Here is a 20,059-nt window from a genome sequence, read left to right on the forward strand (position 1 = left end):
CTGTAATGTTTACATGCTGCCTTGAACCCATTATGTAATTATAACCCTTCAATACGTAGATAGATAAACTTCACGCGATAGCACCTGTATGTGATTATTTTCAATGCAAAGTTCAAATGTTTACACGATAGGAAAACTGTCAACTCTGTAGAGTCAATAACACTATGTAACACAATTTTTGTTCTTGGGTGATAAATGCCATTTCCTAATTGGCTCTATCATGAAGTTGATGCCGAACGCAGCTCAGACCTCTGCTTTTAAATTGATCTGACTTGCAGCAGGGAGTTCCGCAGTTCCTGGAAGCAAAGATTGGGCCAAAGTGATGAAATGTGCCCCAACAGCGAACTCAACCAGAGACTCACAACAGACCTGTGCTCTCTCTTTTCACTTTCCTACTCAGCCCCTACTTTGTAACAAACCCCAAATAAAGATTAATGAAATTGCAACTTTTAACTCTCTGGCTTGATACTTTGTGTCTTTCCTTGCCTGAAATGACTAAATGCATGAAACTAACCTTTTCCGGGCCGCAGGAGACTGCAGGCCGGCCTGGGATGCCTTTCTGGTGTTCCGGGGAGGCCGAATCTGCGTTTCTCCAACCGCGGATACTGAGTTTCCCCTTTTGGGCCCCAGTATCCGCGCGATGGCAAATCGCCTCCATTCTGGTGGCATATTTTTCCTAGCTTAATTCTAACCCTATCTGCTATCTGTGTTTCTCCAACCGCGGATACTGAGTTTCCCCTTTTGAGCCCCAGTATCCGTGCGATGGCAAATCACCTCCATTCTGGTGGCATATTTTTCCTAGCTTAATTCTAACCCTATCTGCTATCTGCGTTTCTCCAACCGCGGATACTGAGTTTCCCCTTTTGGGCCCCAGTATCCGCGCGATGGCAAATCGCCTCCATTCTGGTGGCATATTTTTCCTAGCTTAATTCTAACCCTATCTGCTATCTGCGTTTCTCCAACAGCGGATACTGAGTTTCCCCTTTTGGGCCCCAGTATCCGCGCGATGGCAAATCGCCTCCATTCTGGTGGCATATTTTTCCTAGCTTAATTCTAACCCTATCTGCTATCTGTGTTTCTCCAACCGCGGATACTGAGTTTCCCCTTTTGGGCCCCAGTATCCGCGCAATGGCAAATCGCCTCCATTCTGGTGGCATATTTTTCCTAGCTTAATTCTAACCCTATCTGCTATCTGCGTTTCTCCAACCGCGGATACTGAGTTTCCCCTTTTGAGCCCCAGTATCCGCGCGATGGCAAATCGCCTCCATTCTGGTGGCATATTTTTCCTAGCTTAATTCTAACCCTATCTGCTATCTGCATTTCTCCAACCGTGGATACTGAGTTTCCCCTTTTGAGCCCCAGTATCCGCGCGATGGCAAATCGCCTCCATTCTGGTGGCATATTTTTCCTAGCTTAATTCTAACCCTATCTGCTATCTGCGTTTCTCCAACCGCAGATACTGAGTTTCCCCTTTTGGGCCCCAGTATCCGCGCGATGGCAAATCGCCTCCATTCTGGTGGCATATTTTTCCTAGCTTAATTCTAACCCTATCTGCTATCTGCGTTTCTCCAACCGCGGATACTGAGTTTCCCCTTTTGAGCCCCAGTATCCGCGCAATGGCAAATCGCCTCCATTCTGGTGGCATATTTTTCCTAGCTTAATTCTAACCCTATCTGCTATCTGCGTTTCTCCAACCGCGGATACTGAGTTTCCCCTTTTGAGCCCCAGTATCCGCGCGATGGCAAATCGCCTCCATTCTGGTGGCATATTTTTCCTAGCTTAATTCTAACCCTATCTGCTATCTGCGTTTCTCCAACCGCGGATACTGAGTTTCCCCTTTTGAGCCCCAGTATCCGCGCAATGGCAAATCGCCTCCATTCTGGTGGCATATTTTTCCTAGCTTAATTCTAACCCTATCTGCTATCTGCGTTTCTCCAACCGCGGATACTGAGTTTCCCCTTTTGAGCCCCAGTATCCGCGCGATGGCAAATCACCTCCATTCTGGTGGCATATTTTTCCTAGCTTAATTCTAACCCTATCTGCTATCTCGCTTTATGCCTTTTGGATTTCTACGCTTGGGAAATAATAATTTAATTTTAAGAATATATTTTGCAAGAAACAGCTGATTGTCAAAAAGCCGGCTCCGTTGCTTCCGCGCTGCTGCGCTCCGCCATCTCATCGCCTCGCCAGACCCCTGCCCCTGAAGACTTGGTGTGGCTATCCCATGAGGCTCACAGGGAAGAGCCCGGCCTGGAGGCCCCAGCCCTTGGAGGGAGTTATAGTTTCCCAAGGGCAAAAGACCAACTTGATCTTGGCGTTGCGGGAATCCATCCTTTGGCTCAGTGGAAGTAGTCAGACACCTTTTTGAGACTTTTTGGACTTTGAAAAATTCCTTTTTGGCTCCTATGAATTCATTCCCTACATATGAAATTGCCACACATGAACCATGGACTCATGTCTTAATAAAGCTATATTAATCAATTTCTCTGGCGGGTGGGAATAGAATCATAGAATCATAGAATCAAAGAGTTGGAAGAGACCTCATGGGCCATCCAGTCCAACCCCATTCTGCCAAGAAGCAGGAATATTGCATTCAAATCACCCCTGACAGATGGCCATCCAGCCCCTGTTTAAAAGCTTCCAAAGAAGGAGCCTCCACCACACTCCGGGGCAGAGAGTTCCACTGCTGAACGGCTCTCACAGTCAGGAAGTTCTTCCTCATGTTCAGATGGAATCTCCTCTCTTGTAGTTTGAAGCCATTGTTCCATTGCATCCTAGTCTCCAGGGAAGCAGAAAACAAGCTTGCTCCCTCCTCCTCCCTGTGGCTTCCTCTCACATATTTATACATGGCTATCATATCCCCTCTCAGCCTTCTCTTCTTCAGGCTAAACATGCCCAGCTCATTAAGCCGCTCCTCATAGGGCTTGTTCTCCAGACCCTTGATCATTTTAGTCGCCCTCCTCTGGACACATTCCAGCTTGTCAATGTCTCTCTCCAATTGTGGTGCCCAGAATTGGACACAATATTCCAGATGTGGTCTAACCAAAGCGGAATAGAGCATGGGGAGCATGACTTCCCTGGATCTAGACACTATGCTCCTATTGATGCAGGCCAAAATCCCATTGGCTTTTTTTGCCACCACATCACATTCCTGGCTCATGTTTAACTTGTTGTCCACGAGGACTCCAAGATCTTTTTCACACGTACTGCTCTCGAACCAGGCATCCCCCATTCTGTCTCTTTGCATTTCGTTTTTCCTGCCAAAGTGGAGTATCTTGCATTTGTCACTGTTGAACTTCATTTTGTTAGTTTTGGCCCTTCATCTCTCTAATCTGTCAAGATCGTTTTGAATCCTGCTCCTGTCCTCTGGAGTATTGGCTATCCCTCCCAATTTGGTGTCATCTGCAAACCAAATTTGGGAAGGAAGGTTGACATGAATTCCTCTGGATTCCTATTTCTTTTCCCATTTATTTTTCCTTGGCACCCAACCCCTCGCCCCTTCATTGTGAGGGGGGCACATCAAGGAAGCGGCCAGCTGCTAGAGGGACAATCAGAGGCAACAAAAGAAACCCATATCTTGAGACTCTGGTGACTTGGACTTCCTATTTGATTTCAATGTAGAGCCATCAGGCTGGAATTGTTTCTGCAGGAGGGACGTCATCTTGCAGCACATTTTGCTCTAGTTTTGCAATGAGTCTCAACCCATTCAACATAGTTTGTGGCACAAAGAACAAAGTTTTTGGACTAGAACAATGACTTTCAAAGTCCAGACCACACAATTAAACAGGAAATAACACTTTCAAACCAGGAATAGGACATTTTAAAGATTTTGTGACATAGTATGAAAAGCAATAAATCCGTCTTAATTGCCAGTACAATTGATACTCGGCGTCCAATAGGATTTGACTCCAGGATCCCCCAAATCCGTGTGTGTGTGTGTGTGTGTGTAGGATATCTCAATTCGCAATCACATCACTGAAAAGCCAGAAGAAATAAGCAGAAGATTTTCCTGGATTGTTGCAAGTTTTTCCTAGGATGCATAGTTTAAATGAGACACCAGCATTCACTGAGATAATTACTTAAGCGATCGCTCATCTGAGTAGGATAGTTTTCCAAGATCAGTGTCCTGGCGGTGGGTCCGTGGGTCCGTAGGCTTCCCAGTTCTCAGTGTCTATGCCAGAGTTTTTAAGGTTGGCTTTGAGCCCATCTTTCAACCTCTTTTCCTGCCCTCCAACATTCCGTTTTCCGTTCTTGGGTTCAGAGTAGAGCAACCACTTTGGGAGACGGTGGTCAGGCATCTGGACAACGTGGCCGGTCCAGCGGAGTTGATGGCGGAGAACCATCGTTTCAATGCTGGTGGTCTTTGCTTCTTCCAGCACGCTGACATTTGTCCGCTTGTCTTCCCAAGAGATTTGCAGGATTTTCCGGAGGTAGTGCTGATAGAATCATTCCAGGAGTTGCATGTAACGTCTGTAGACAGTCCACGTTTCGCAAGCATATAGCAGGGTTGGGAGGACAATAGCTTTGTAGAAAAGCCCCTTGGTCTCCCTACGGATGTCCCGGTCCTCAAACACTCTCTGCTTCATTTGGAAAAAAGCTGCACTCGCAGAGCTCAGACGGTGTTGTATTTCAGCCTCAATGTTGACATCTGTAGACAGTCTACATTTCACAGGCATATAGCAGGGTTGTGAGGACAATGGCTTTAAAAACAAGCACCTTGTTCTCCCTACGGATGTCCCGGTTCTCAAACACTTTCTGCTTCATTTGGGGAAAAACTGCACTCGCAGAGCTCAGGCAGTGTTGTATTTCAACCTCAATGTTCACGTCTATAGACAGTCCACGTTTCGCAGGCATATAGCAGGGTTGGGAGGACAATGGCTTTATAAACAAGCACCTTGTTCTCCCTACGGATGTCCCAGTCCTCAAACACTCTCTGCTTCATTTGGAAAAATGCTGCACTCGCAGAGCTCAGGCGGTGTTGAATTTCAGTGTCAATGTTGACTTTTGTGGAGAGGTGGCTGCCAAGGGAGCGGAAATGGTCCACATTTTCTAATGTTTACACCATTAAGCTGTATTTCTGTCATTGGAGAGGGATTGGCCGGTGACTGCTGGAACAGCACTTTGGTTTTCTCGATGTTCAATGAGAGGCCGAGCTTCTCGTATGCTTCTGCAAAGGTGTTTAGAGTGGCTTGTAGGTCTTCTTCTAAATGAGCACAACCAATCAACCAATTCACCCTTGTTTGTGGCACAAAGACCAAAGTTTCTGGTCGGTCCAGGCGAGTTGATGGCGGGGGAGCATCGCTTCAATGCTGGTGGTCTTTGCTTCTTCTAGCACACTGACGTTTGTCCGCTTGTCTTCCCAAGAGAATTGCAGGATTTTTCAGAGGCAGCGCTGATGGAATCATTCCAGGAGTTGCATGTGACGTCTGTTGACAGTCCACATCTCACAGGTGTTCAGCAGGATTGGGAGGACAATAGCTTTATAAACAAGCCCCTTTATAAACAAGTCTCCCTATGGATGTCCTGTTCCTCAAACATTCTCTGTTTCATTTGGAAAAAAGCTGCACTCGCAGAGCTCAGGCGGTGTTGTATTTCAGTGTCAATGTTTACTTTGGTGGAGAGGTGGTTGACAAGGGAGAAGAAATGGTTAACATTTTCTAACGTTACACCATAAGCTGAATTTCTGGCATTGGAGAGGGATTGCCTAGCGACTGCTGGAAGAGCACTTTGGTGTTCTCGATGTTCAATGACAGGCCGAGCTTCTCGTATGCTTCTGCAAAGGAGTTTAGAGTGGCTTGTAGGTCTTCTTCTGAATGCGCACAGACGACGTTGTCATCAGCATACTGGAGTTCTATAACAGATGTTGTTGTAACCTTGGTTTTGGCTTTCAGTCTGCTGAGGTTAAATAGCTTGCCGTCTGTCTGATAGATGATTTCCACTCCGGTGGGAAGCTTCCCATCAACAAGGTGAAGTATCATAGCGAAGAAGATGGAGAATAAAGTTGGGGCAATAACACATCCCTGATTGACACCTGATTCCACCTTAAATGGGTCACTTTGGGAGCCATTGCTGTCCAAGACTGTTGTCATCATGTCATCATGGAGGAGCCGCAGGATGTTCACAAATTGGTCAGGACACCCGATTTTTTGGAGGATAGTCCAGAGAGCGCTGCGATGCACTGTGTCGAATGCCTTAGCAAGGCCAATGAATGCTCAGTCTACTCCACTACCACAATGGCTCTCTCTTGATCAGGTCAATGGACTTGAATGGCTTTATTGGGACTAAGCCACCTGCAAATACCGTGTGTCGCAATAGGTGTGACAACATATTATTTCCCAGATGATGACCTATTTTCCTCCCAGATAACAAGTAGATAACAAGCTCTGTAGGAAGAGGATATTGTCCCAGCTGGAATCCAGAAATCCCAGCATTTCAACCCTGCAAAACCACAATTAGGGCTCTGAGTTATTGTATACGTTCAAGGGTACGTCTACATTGTGAAGTTAATGCGGTTTGACACCACTTTGGCTGCCGTGGCTCAGTGCAATGGAATAGCAGGAAAAAAAGGCGAAAGGTCTTGTAGAGCTCCAAACTCTTAGGATTGCATGACACTGAGCCAAAGTGGTGCCAAACTGCATTAATTCTGCAGTGCAGCTACACCCTGGGACTTCAACTCAGTTTTTCATAAAGGAACGGCTTGGCTGGGGAGACGCCCGTGTTTGCCTTTGAAGTCATGCTTGAAATCTTTCCAATGTCGTCCAAACGTTAAGGATGGATTTAAATGTGAATATCGTCACAAGGTGTTGTTGATGTGCTCGATGCACGGTGCCAATGCGGTTCTGTAATTGCAACACACGCACACGCTGCTTTTGGAGCTGCTTTGTTCCTTTGTATCGTCAAAGTACATTGTGTCGAGTCTAAAAGGAAGAGAAGCTGCTTGAAGAAGAGGATGAACCATCTGGACTTACAGAATGTTAGATTTGGAGGGGTCCCCCAAAGGGCATCCAGTCCACCCCAATTCTGTCAAAAAGACATAATCCAAGCCCTCCTGCAGAAGGTTGATCCAGGCTCATAGAATCTTAGGTCTTGAAGGGGTCCTCAAAGGGCATCCAGTCCACCCCAGTTCAGCAAGACACAATCCAAGACTTCCCAAAAGATGGCCATCCAGACTCATAGAATGTTAGAGTTGGAAGGGTCTACAGGTTCCATCATCCCAGACAACACAGTCATAATGCTGCAATAGTTGGTGGAAGTCAACTCAAACAACCTATGGGTCTGGATGGTCAACTATTGGGAAGTCTTGAATTGTGCCTTGCTGCCTGGTAGAATTGAGATGGACTGGATGACCTTTGGGGGACCCTATCCAACTCTAGCATTTTATTAGTCTGGATAGCCATCTTTTGGGAAGTCTTGAATTGTGAATGACCTTCTGTTGGGAAGGCTTGGATTGTGTCTTCATGACAGAAAGGGGTTGGACTGGATGGCTTTTGGAGGACACCGATCCAACTCTAACATTCTATGAGTCTGGATGAACCTTCTGTTGGTAGGGCTTGGATTGTGTCTTCTTGACAGAATTAAGGTGGACTGGATGGCCTTTGGGGGATCCTTCCAACTCTAACATTCTATGAGTCTGGATGAACCTTCTATTGGGAGGGCTTGGATTGCGTCTTCTTGACAGAATTGGCGTGGACTGGATGTCCTTGGGGGATCCTTACAACTCTAACCTTCTATGAGTCTGGATGGTCGTCCCTTGGAAAGTCTTGAATTATATCTTGGGGTCTTGGGGTGGACTGGATGACCTTGGGTGGCCCCTATTCAACACTGGGCTTCTGTGAGTCTGAACGACCTATTGTTGGGAAGGATTGGATTGCGTCTCCTCCACAGAATTGGGGTGGACTGGATGCCCTTTGGGGGACCCTTCCAACATTCTATGAGTCTGGATGGCCATCTTTTGGAAAGTCTTGAATTGTGTCTTGCTGCTTGGCAGAATTGAGGTGGACTGGATGTCCTTTGGGGAACCCCTATCCAACTCTAACATTCTATGAATCTGGATGAACCTTCAGTTGGGGGGGGGACTTGGATTGTGTCTTTTTGACAGAATTGGGGTGGACTGGATGCCCTTTGGGGTACCCAACTCTAACATTTTATGAGTCTGAATGACCTTCTGTTGGGAGGGCTTGGGTTGTGTCTTCTTGACAGATTTGGGGTAGATTGGATGACCTTTGGGGGGCCTTATCCAACTCTAGCATTCTATGAGTCCGGATGGCCATCTTTTGGGAAGTCTTGAATTGTGCCTTGCCGCCTGGCAGAATTGGGGTGGACTGGATACCCTTTGGGGGACCCAACTCTAACATTCTATGAGTCTGGATGAACCTTCAGTTGGACTGCATTTTCTTGACAGATTTGGGGTGGACTGGATGCCCTTGGGTGGTCCCTATCCAACTCTAGGCTTCTGTGAGTCTGAACGACCTTCTATTAGGAGGGCTTGGATTGTGTCTTCTTGGCAGAAAGGGATTTGACTGGATGGCCTTTGGGGACCCCTTCCAACTGTAGCATGAAACCCAAATGAATGTTGTGCTTAGACATAGGAACCCCATCCTAGTTTGCATTCAGTGAAACTCCGGCTGTGTCTACACTACGATCCAGGGAAAGGAATGCGAGCCTTCTTGCCTGTCTTGCCTGTCCTCATAAAAAGGATTGTGGAGATAAAAGGAGTGTGTTTGCACACATTTCTTGGGGAAGCAGGTAGGATTTCACCTCATCAGGTGTGTTTGCAAAAGCCTTGGAGACCCGGTCAGCTATTAACTGCATTCCCAGGACATCAAGAGACCCCTGAGAGCAATGAGTGGGCTTTCTCCCTTCTCCTGCCCTAGTAAATAGATAGCCTGCCCCCCCCCCCCCAATGTATACACACCTTAAAAGCTGATAGCTCCACTGATGTTTTTTCCACCCCAGGTTAAACTCACTGGAATTAATAAGGGAAGTCCGGCTAAGCTTTGGACAAAGGAAATTCATTTTGGAATGCTACTGGAAGTTTATTTATCGTGTCATCAGCAACCATACCATTATATTACAATTCTAACAGAACAAAACAAACACACAGATTAAAAAGAAAAAAACACACACAGATTTTGCAAACTTGGTAGTTGGTTAAATGTCCTTTGACCAGTATCTGGCCACTTGGAGTGCTTCTGGTGTTGCCGCAAGGAGGTCCTCCCTGGTGCATGTGGCCGGACTCAGGTTGCATTGCAGCAGGTGGTCAGTGGTCTGCTCTTCTCCACACTCGCATGTCGAGGATTCCACCCTGTAGCCCCATTTCTTAAGATTGGTTCTGCATCTCGTGGTGCCAGAGCGCAGTCTGTTCAACGCCTTCCAAGTCGCCCAGTCCTCTGTGTGCCCAGGGGGGAGTCTCTCATCTGGTATCACCCATGGATTGAGGTGCTGGGTTTGGGCCTGCCACTTTTGGACTCTCGCTTGCTGGGGTGTTCCAGCGAGTGTCTCTGTAGATCTAAGAAAACTATGTCTTGATTTAAGTCGTTGGCGTGCTGGCTGATACCCAAACAGGGGATGAGCTGGAGATGTCTCTGCCTTGGTCCTTTCACTATTGGCTGCTACTTCCCGGCGGATGTCAGGTGGTGCAATACCGGCTAAGCAGTGTAATTTCTCCAGTGGTGTAGGGTGCAGACACCCTGTGATAATGCGGCATGTCTCATTAAGAGCCACATCTACTGTTTTAGTGTGGTGAGATGTGTTCCACACTGGGCATGCATACCCAGCAGCAGAGTAGCATAGCGCAAGGGTATGTCTTCACTGTGTCTGGTTGTGATCCCCAGGTTGTGCCAGTCAGCTTTCGTATGATGTTGAAACAACATCTACTAGAAGTGCAAAGATGGCTTAGGAGGGAGTTTCAAAGAGTCGAGTTAAAGATAAGTTTGAATCTGATGGAACTGTTCAGAATGGCAGGCTTTCCCACAAAGATTGCATGGAGTGATTGTGAGGCTGCATTCAAATTACTTACTTACTTAGGCAATACCTTGTCGTCCGAGTAGGGCAAGGCCAAGCCTCGTTGGCCCAGACTTGGCATTAAGACCGGAGTTCCCCTTGGAGTAAGGTATACATTAAGAAGAGGGACTCTCATTGGTCCACGCGTGGCATTAAGGCTGGAGGTCCCCTCAGAGCAAGCCATCCATTAAGAAGAGGGGCTCTGATCAGATGCACTGTTCCACAATCTCCAAGGTTTGAGTGTGTCTATCTGAAAGTGGGAACCCGAGACAGCCTGGGGATCCTGCTGGTGTACCGTCCACCTCGCGACCCAGCAGTTTCCCTGTCTGCGCTAGCGGAGGTGGTCTCAAATTCGGCCCTGGCCTTCCAACAACTTTTAGTTTTGGGAGATTTCAACATCCATGCCGAGACCACATTGACAGGCACAGCTCAGGATTTCATGGGTGCCATGACGACCATGAGGTTGACTCAAGTAATATCTGGCCCCACACATCAGGTGGGACACACGCTGGACCTTGTTTTCATTGTGGACGGTGGAACAGTCAGAGTGGAAGAACAAAACATCCTTCCATTAAGGCTGGAGGTCCCCTCGGAGCAAGCCATCCATTAAGAAGAGGGGCTCTGATCAGATGCACTGTTCCGCAATCTCCAAGGTTTGAGTGTGTCTACCTGAAAGTGGGAACCCGAGACAGCCTGGGGATCCTGCTGGTGTACCGTCCACCTCGCGACCCAGCAGTTTCCCTGTCTGCGCTAGAGGAGGTGGTCTCAAATTCGGCCCTGGCCTCCCAACAACTTTTAGTATTGGGAGATTTCAACATCCATGCTGAGACTACATTGACAGGCGCAGCTCAGGATTTCATGGGTGCCATGATGACCACGGGGTTGACTCAAGTAATATCTGGCCCCACACATCAGGCGGCACACACACTGGACCTTGTTTTCATTGTGGACGGTGGAACAGTCAGAGTGGAAGAACAAAACATCCTTCCATTAAGGCTGGAGGTCCCCTCGGAGCAAGCCATCCATTAAGAAGAGGGGCTCTGATCAGATGCACTGTTCCACAATCTCCAAGGTTTGAGTTTGTCTACCTGAAAGTGGGAACCCGAGAGCCTGGGGATCCTGCTGGTGTACCGTCCACCTCACGACCCAGCAGTTTCCCTGTCTGCGCTAGAGGAGGTGGTCTCAAATTCAGCCCTGGCCTCCCAACAACTTTTAGTTTTGGGACATTTCAACATCCATGCTGAGACCACATTGACAGGCGCAGCTCAGGATTTCATGGGTGCCATGATGACCACGGGGTTGACTCAAGTAATATCTGGCCCCACACATCAGGCAGGACACACGCTGGACCTTGTTTTCATTGTGGACGGTGGAACAGTCAGAGTGGAAGAACAAAACATCCTTCCATTAAGGCTGGAAGTCCCATCAGAGCAAGCCATCCATTAAGAAGAGGGGCTCTGATCAGATGCACTGTTCCACAATCTCCACGGTTTGAGTGTGTCTATCTGAAAGTGGGAACCCGAGACAGCCTGGGGATCCTGCTGGTGTACCGTCCACCTCGCGACCCAGCAGTTTCCCTGTCTGCACTAGCGGAGGTGGTCTCAAATTCGGCCCTGGCCTCCCAACAACTTTTAGTTTTGGGAGATTTCAACATCCATGCCGAGACCACATTGACAGGCGCAGCTCAGGATTTCATGGGTGCCATGTCGACCATGGGGTTGACTCAAGTAATATCTGGCCCCACACATCAGGCGGGACACACGCTGGACCTTGTTTTCATTGTGGACGGTGGAACAGTCAAAGTGGAAAAACAAAACATCCTTCCATTAAGGCTGGAGGTCCCCTCGGAGCAAGCCATCCATTAAGAAGAGGGGCTCTGATCAGATGCACTGTTCCACAATCTCCAAGGTTTGAGTGTGTCTACCTGAAAGTGGGAACCCGAGACAGCTTGGGGATCCTGCTGGTGTACCGTCCACCTCGCGACCCAGCAGTTTCTCTGTCTACGCTAGCGGAGGTGGTCTCAAATTTGGCCCTGGCCTTCCAACAACTTTTAATTTTGAAGATTTCAACATCCATGCCGAGACCACATTGACAGGCACAGCTCAGGATTTCATGGGTGCCATGACAACCATGGGGTTGACTCAAGTAATATCTGGCCCCACACATCAGGCAGGACACACGCTGGACCTTGTTTTCATTGTGGACAGTGGAACAGTCAGAGTGGAAGAACAAAACATCCTTCCATTGTCATGGTCTGACCATCATCTGATCACTTTAAGATTAACCGCACCCGCTAACCTCCGCAGGGGTGGTGGACCCATTAAGATGGTCCGCCCCAGGAGGCTTATGGATATAAATAAAAATGTAATGTTCGTTTGTGGGATTAAGAGAACTCAAAAAGCACTGGATGAATTGACATCAAATTTGGACACAAGACACCTAACAACCCAATGTATGTCCTTCACCGAAAAAAAATGATTTTGTCATTTGGGAGTTGTAGTTGCTGGGATTTATAGTTCACCTACAATCAAAGAGCATTCCGAGCCCCACCAACGATGGAATTGAACCAAACTTGGCACACAGTTCTCCCATGACCAACAGAAAATACTGGCAGGGTTTGGTGGGCCATGTCCTTTGGTTTTGGAGTTGTAGTTCACCTACATCCAGATATCACTGTGGACTCAAACAATGATGGATCTGGACCAAACTCTACACAAATACTCAATATGCCCAAATGTGAACACTGGAGGAGTTTGGGAAAATAGAATCTTGACATTTGGGAGTTGTAGTTGTTGGGATTTATAGTTCACCTACAATCAAACAGCATTCTGAACCCCCCCCCCCACGATAGAATTGGGCCAAACCTCCCACACAGAACCCCCATGTGGGCCACAGCAACGCATGGCAGGGGGCGGCTAGTATGAATATAAAATGTAATGTCCGTTTGTGGGATTAACAGAACTCAAAAACCACGGGTCAAATTGACACCAAATTTGGACACAAGACACCTGTCAGGCCAACAAGTGACCATCACTCATGAAAACACTGAAAAACACAGCAGAAGGGACTTAAAAAGCCAAAAAAAAAGAAAACCAAAAAGCACAAACCATGCACAAAACCACATATATATATATATATATATATATATATATATATATATATATATCTACTAGCCGTCCCCTGCCACGCGTTGCTGTGGCCCATATTGAGGTTATGTGTGGGAGGTTTGGCCCAATTCTATCATTGGTGAGATTCAGAATGCTCTGTGATTGTAGGTGAACTATATATCCCAGCAACTACAACTCCCAAATGTCAAGATCCTATTTTCCCCAAACTCCATCTGTGTTCATATTTGGGCATATGGAATATTAGAGCCAAGTTTGGTCCAGATCCATCATTGTTTGAATCCACAGCGCTCTCTGGATATAGGTGAACTACAACTCCAAAACTCAAGGTCAATGCCCACCAAACCCTTCCAGTATTTTCTGTTGGTCGTGTTCTGTGTGCCAAGTTTGGTTCAATTCCATCGTTGGTGGGGTTCAGAATGCTCTTTGATTGTAGGTGAACTATAAATCCCAACAACTACAACTCCCAAATGACAAAACCAATATTTTGAGTGAAGGACAAACATTGGGTTGTTAGGTGTCTTGTGTCCAAATTTGGTGTCAATTCATCCAGTGGTTTTTGAGTTCTGTTAAATCCCACAAACGAACATTACATTTTTATTTATATAGATGCAAACACACATATACACAAATATATAAACACACATATGCACACACAAAACACATATACACAGACTGGGCCACAGCAACGCGTGGCAGGGAACGGCTAGTATGGGATCCATACTAAGTGATAAATACCAAAAGCATGGGGATTTGAAGGGTCACATGAGGTCATGAATGGCCGTTGGGTTTTCTTGGGGTCCTTTCCTCCCAAAATGTCAGGTGACTTGCAGTACTTTCATGGAAACTGAATGCCCAGAATTCCTGGAAGCCGAATGCCCAATATTCCCAGGTTTGGTTGCCAACTGAGACAAAGGTGTGGCAGAGAAGCAGCCTCATCAGCAAACGCCTGATTGAGGATGCTCCGGTTTCGTCCCCAGCGGCCGAAAGAGGGCTGTGCCCCCAAAGGGCGAAAGCAAGAAGGAGAAGCAGCCAGGTGAGTCAGGTGAGCCAGGTGCAGCCCTTCTCTCCATCTCTAGGAAAACTCTTAAGGAGGAGAAAGGAAACTCTTGGCTCTTTGGCAACCAGATCAGAAGTTACTGGAGTTGCATCATTATTATGTGTATAGCTTGGCACAAACGGGCCGAAACTATAACGCTCCAGAATGAACATGCGCGCTTCCATGTTCCAAGTTCAGAAAATGGAAAGGGTGCATCTGCACTGTAAAGTTAATGCCATTTGATAGCACTGAGTCTGGATGGTCGTCCTTTTGGAAGTCTTGAATTGTGTCTATCTGCCTGGCACAATTGGGGTGCACTGGGTGGCCTTTGGGGGTCTTTATTCAACTCTAGGCTTCTATGAGGCTGGATAGCCACCTGTCAGGAAGGGTTGAATTGTGTCTATCTGCCTAGCACAACTCGAGTGTACTGGATGACCTTTAGGGGTCCCTGTCTGACTCTAGCATTCTATGAGTCTGAATGACCTTCTGCCAGTAGGGCTTAAATTGTGTATATGTTCCTGGCACAATTGAGGTGGACTAGATGACCTTTGGGGGACCTTTCCAACTCTAATATTCCATGAGACTGGATGGTCTTCCTTTGGGAAGTCCTGAATTGTGTCTATCTGCCTGGCACAATTGGGTTGGATTGGATGACCTTTGGGGGACCCCTATTCAACGCTAGTATTCTATGAGTCTGTCAGGAAGGTTTGTGGCTTGACAGAACTGGGTGGATTGGATGACCTTTGGGGACTTCTATCCAACTATAGCTTTCTATGAGGCTGGATGGCCATCTGTTGGGAGGGCTTGAATTGTGTCTTCCTGCTTGACAGAATTGGGGTGGACTGGATGCCCTTTAGGGGCCTCTATCCGACGCTAGTATCTGATGAGTCTGGATGGCCATCTGTCAGGAGGGCTTGGAGTGTATCTATCTATCAGCAGAAGGGGGTTGGACTGGATGCCCTTTGGGTGCCCCTTCAAAACCTAAGATTTTATAAGGCTGGATGGCCATCTGTTGGGAGGGCTTGAATTGTGTCTTCCTGCTTGACAGAATTGTGGTGGACTGGAGTTGCTTTGGGCACCCCTATCCGACTCTAGTATTTGATGAGTCTGGATGGCCATCTGCAGGAGGGTTTCGATTGTATCTATCTGTTATAGCAGAACGGGGTTTGACTGGATGCCCTTTGGGGAACCGTTTCAAAACCTAAGATTTTATGAGGCTGGATGAGCCAACTGTAGTTTTCCATAAGTCTGAATTATCCTCTGTCAGGAGGGCTTGAATTGTGTCTACCTGCCTGGCACATCTGGGGTGGACTGCATGACCTTTGGAGACTCCTTCAAAGCCTAAGATTTTATGAGGCTGGATCAGTCTTCTGTTGGGAGGGCTTGAATTGTGTCTTCCTGCCTGGCACATCTGGGGTGGACAGGATGACCCTTGGAGACCCCTTCAAAACCTAAGATTTCATGAGGCTGGAAGGCCATCTGTTGGGAGGGCTTGAATTGTGTCTACACGCCTGGCATATCTGGGGTGGGCTGGATGACCTTTGGAGACCCCTTCAAAACCTAAGATTTTATGAGGCTGGATCAATCTTCTGTTGGGAGGGCTTGAATTGTGTCTATTTGCCTGGCAGAACTGGGGTGGACTGGATGACCTTTGGGTGCCCCTTTCCTTTCCAAAACTAGCATTCTATGAGTTTGAATGACCTTCTGTTGGGAAGCCAGTTGTGTCTGTCTGCCTGGCACAACTGGGGTGGACTAGATGACCTTTGGGTGCCCCCTTTCCTTTCCAACTCTAGCATTCTATGAGTTTGAATGACTTTCTGTTGGGAAGCCAGTTGTGTCTATCTGCCTGGCACAATTGGGGTGGACTGGATGACCTTTGGGTGCCCCTTTCCTTTCCGAATCTAGCATTCTATGTGTCTGAATGACCTTCTGTGGGGAAGCCAGTTGTGTCTGTCTGCCTGGCACAATTGGGGTGGACTGGATGACCTTTGGGTGCCCCTTTCCCTTCCAAATCTAGCATTCTATGAGTCTGAATGACCTTCTGTTGGGAAGTCAGTTGTTAATGGCACAACTGGAGTGGACTAGATGACCTTTGGGAACCCTACCCAACTTTAGGATTCTATTTCTCCCTGGATTCTTCCTCATTCATGGCTTTGTCCGCATGCAAAGCAGGAGTGGCCTTGCCAAGGCTCCCTTTGTGTCCCTCCTCTTCCTCAAAGTCTTGGAGTTGGTGGTGAAGCAAGAGCGAAGCATCCCTTCCAGACGCCCAGAGTGAGCTCACAGGTCCGGTTGAGCAAGAGGCGCGGTGGCTTGCTTGCTTGCTTGCTTGCTTCCTTTGCGCGGCTGACTGTCGTGTGTGTGGCACAACACACAGTCTCCCTTTCTCCTCCTCCTCTTCTCCTCTATCAAGGTGAGGGATCTGCAAAGCTGGACAGGTAGATTCCTGTGGAATGGTTAACCTGAGGCCGTCTCACCTGGAGCCAATCACCGCAGCCGAGCCACCGAGCCACTAAAGAGCCCCGTCGCACTTGGCCACATCCTTTTCCAAGACTAGCCTTTTCGGAGACGAACCTCCTATTGAGGCATCCCTTCAGCATGACCTTCTTTGGCATGGCACCTTTGAACGTTATCCTTCTCCTCTTTTGCGTCTCTCTGTCTTCCTGCACGGATCCGGCGCTGATGGAGATGAAAGCCTTGCTGTCTTCGGAGCAAGACGGCACTCTGACCCCGAGCTCCGTGGACGCCTTGTTAAATATCGCCCGGGACCGTGTGCAATGCTCCGCAGTGCCGTGCGGAAAGGTAAAGAAGGTGCCATTGGGGGAAGAAAGGGATTGGGAAAGACATTCCACAGGTGTGCTGCCAATCGGGTCAAACTCCAACCTTGGGTGCAAAGGGTACAGCTGCTGCTTGAGCAAAGAAGTCTCCGTCGTCTCAATTGTTTTGATTAAGAGACACGAGAGACCCATTGAAATATTGGATCCAATATGCCATGTTGAGGAGGAGAAGCTAAAGGCCAACTTGGGCCCTCCAGGTGTTTTGGACTTCAACTCCCCTCTATCAAGGTGAGGGATCTGCAAAGCTGGACAGGTAGATTCCTGTGGAATGGTTAACCGGCTGTTAGGAATTGTGGGAGTTGAAGTCCAAAACACCTGGAGGGCCCAAGTTGGCCCATACCTGAACTAGGACCAGCCTTGGGTGCAAAGAGTACAGCTGCTGCACAAGCAAAGGAGTCTCCGTCGTCTCAATTGTTTTGATTAAGAGACCCAAGAAACCCATTGAAATATTGGATCTAATACGCCATGTTGACGAGGAGAAGCTAAGGGCCAACTTGGGCCCTCCAGGTGTTTTGGACTTCAACTCCCACAATTCCTAACAGCCGGTAGGCTGTTAGGAATTGTGGGAGTTGAAGTCCAAAACACCTGGAGGGCCCAAGTTGGCCCATACCTGATCCAGACCCTCTGAATACTTGTGACCTCTTCTGATCCTCATTTGAACCTATTATTTATTGTTTAGTCCTTACTTTGAAAGTAGTTGCCAAACTCCAGAAAGTTTGTTTTTGTGCCGCAAACTATGTTGAATTGGTTGAGACTCTTACGAGCTAATTGTCAGATTCTGGAAACGTTGTTTTCGTGCTGTAAACGGTGTTGAATTGGTTGAGACTCACTACAACAAATTGGTTGAGACTCTTACAAGCTAATTGTCAAACTCCGGAAACTTTGTTTCCGTGCCGCAAACTACGTCAAATTTGTTGAGATTCTTACGAGCTCATTTTCAGACTCCAGAAAGTTTGTTTTTGTGCCGCAAATTATATCGAATTGGTTGAGACTCTTACGAGCTCATTGTCAAACTCTGGAAAGTTTGTTTTCGTGCTGCAAACTATATCGAATTGGTTGAGACTCTTATGAGCTAATTGTCAGAGTCCAGAAAGTTTATATCGAATTCGTTGAGACCCTTACGAGCTAATTGTCAAACTCTGGAAAGTTTGTTTTCGTGCCGCAAACTATGTCAAATTGGTTGAGACTCTTATGAGCTAATTGTCAGAGTCCAGAAAGTTTATATCGAATTCGTTGAGACCCTTACGAGCTAATTGTCAAACTCTGGAAAGTTTGTTTTCCTGCCGCAAACTATATCGAATTGGTTGAGACTCTTACGAGCTAATTGTCAAACTCCGGAAAGTTTGTTTTTGTGCCGTAAACTATATCGAATTGGTTGAGACTCTTACGAGCTAATTGTTAGAATCCGAAAAGTTTGTTTTCATGCCACAAACTATATCAAATTGGTTGAGACTCTTACGAGCTAATTGTCAGAGTCTGGAAAGTTTATATCGAATTGGTTGAGACTCTTACAAGCTAATAGTCAAACTCTGGAAAGTTTGTTTTCGTGCCGCAAACTATATCGAATTGGTTGAAACTCTTACGAGCTCATTGTCAGACTCTGGAAAGTTTGTTTCCATGCCACAAACTATATTGAATTGGTTGAGACACTTACCAGCTAATTGTCAGAGTCCAGAAAGTTTATATCGAATTGGTTGAGACTCTTACGAGCTAATTGTCAAACTCCAGAAAGTTTGTTTTCGTGACACAAACTATATCAAATTGGTTGAGACTCTTACGAGCTCATTGTCAGACTCTGGAAAGTTTGTTTTCGTGCCGCAAACGATGGCGAATTGGTTGAGACTCTTACGAGCTAATTGTCAAACTCTGGAAACTTTGTTTTTGTGCTGCAAACGATGTTAAATTGGTTGAGACTCTTACGAGCTAATTGTCAAATTCCAGAAAGTTTGTTTTGTGCCGCAAACTATATCGAATTGGTTGAGACTCTTACAAGCTAATTGTTAGAATCTGGAAAGTTTGTTTTCGTGCCGCAAACTACATCGAATTGGTTGAGACTCTTACGAGCTCATTGTCAAATTCCGGAAACTTTGTTTTTGTGCCACAAACTATATCGAATTGGTTGAGACTCTTATGAGCTCATTGTCAGACTCTGGAAAGTTTGTTTTCGTGCCGCAAACTATGTCGAATCGGTTGAAACTCAATGATGAGATAGTCATTGGGAAACCAGAGCAAAATGTGCCAAACCAAGTCCTTTCTGCAGAAACAAAGTTAGTACCATTTCATAAACCTTTCCCCTCTTTCTATGATGGAACCAATTAGGAAATGAGATTGATCACCCAGGAACAAAGAGAAAGAAGGGGCTAGACTAGATGGCTTCTTGGGGTCCCTTCCAACTGTGTGGTAGGACATAAGAGAGATGGTCATTTGGTGGAGAAGGTCAAGCCAATGCTGGACACTCAAAGGAACAGATGCCCCCTCACCTTAACTTGGCCAAGAGGAATTATCACCTGCACTTCAGAAAATCCTAGAATTGGAAGGGACCTTCAAAGGCCATCTAGTCCAACCCTCTTCTGCCAGGTAGGAAGGCACAACCCAAGCCCTCTTGACAGAAAGCTACATAGGCTCATAGAATCCTAGAGCTGGAAGGGACACCCAAAGGCCAACCAGCCCAAAATATTCTGCCAGGTAGGAAAACAATCCAAGCCCTCCTGACAGATGGCCACACAAGCTCATAGACTCCTAGAGTTGGAAGGGACCCCCAAAGGCCATCCAGCTCAACCCCATTCTGCGAAGTTGAAAGATATGATCCAAGCCCTCTCAACAGATGGCCATACAGGCTCATAGAATCTTATATTAGAAATGGACCCCAAAGGCCATCCAGCCCAACCCCATTCTTTCATGCAGGAACACACAATCCAATCCCTCCTGACAGATGGCCACACAGGCTCATAGACTCCTAGAGTTGGAAGGGACCCCAAAGGCCATCCAGCTCAACACCATTCTGCGAAGTTGAAAGACATGATCCAAGCCCTCTCAACAGACAGCCACACAGGCTCATA

The 20,059-nt window shown here is 47.1% G+C and overlaps 1 protein-coding gene across 1 annotated transcript in view; it reads left to right on the forward strand.

The window, feature by feature from the left end:
- The first annotated feature begins 16,347 nt into the window (after window positions 1-16,347).
- The window catches only part of SLC39A4 (solute carrier family 39 member 4), a 63,654-nt gene continuing 59,942 nt past the window's right edge, over window positions 16,348-20,059 (forward strand). Inside the window, exon 1 of the mRNA XM_067467227.1 lies at window positions 16,348-16,965. Coding sequence (XP_067323328.1) covers window positions 16,762-16,965 — 204 coding nt within the window. The 5' untranslated portion in view covers window positions 16,348-16,761. The remainder of the gene's footprint in view (window positions 16,966-20,059) is intronic.

The sequence above is a fragment of the Anolis sagrei genome, chromosome 4 (assembly GCF_037176765.1).
Source record: "Anolis sagrei isolate rAnoSag1 chromosome 4, rAnoSag1.mat, whole genome shotgun sequence".
Classification (NCBI taxonomy): Eukaryota; Metazoa; Chordata; class Lepidosauria; order Squamata; family Dactyloidae; genus Anolis; species Anolis sagrei.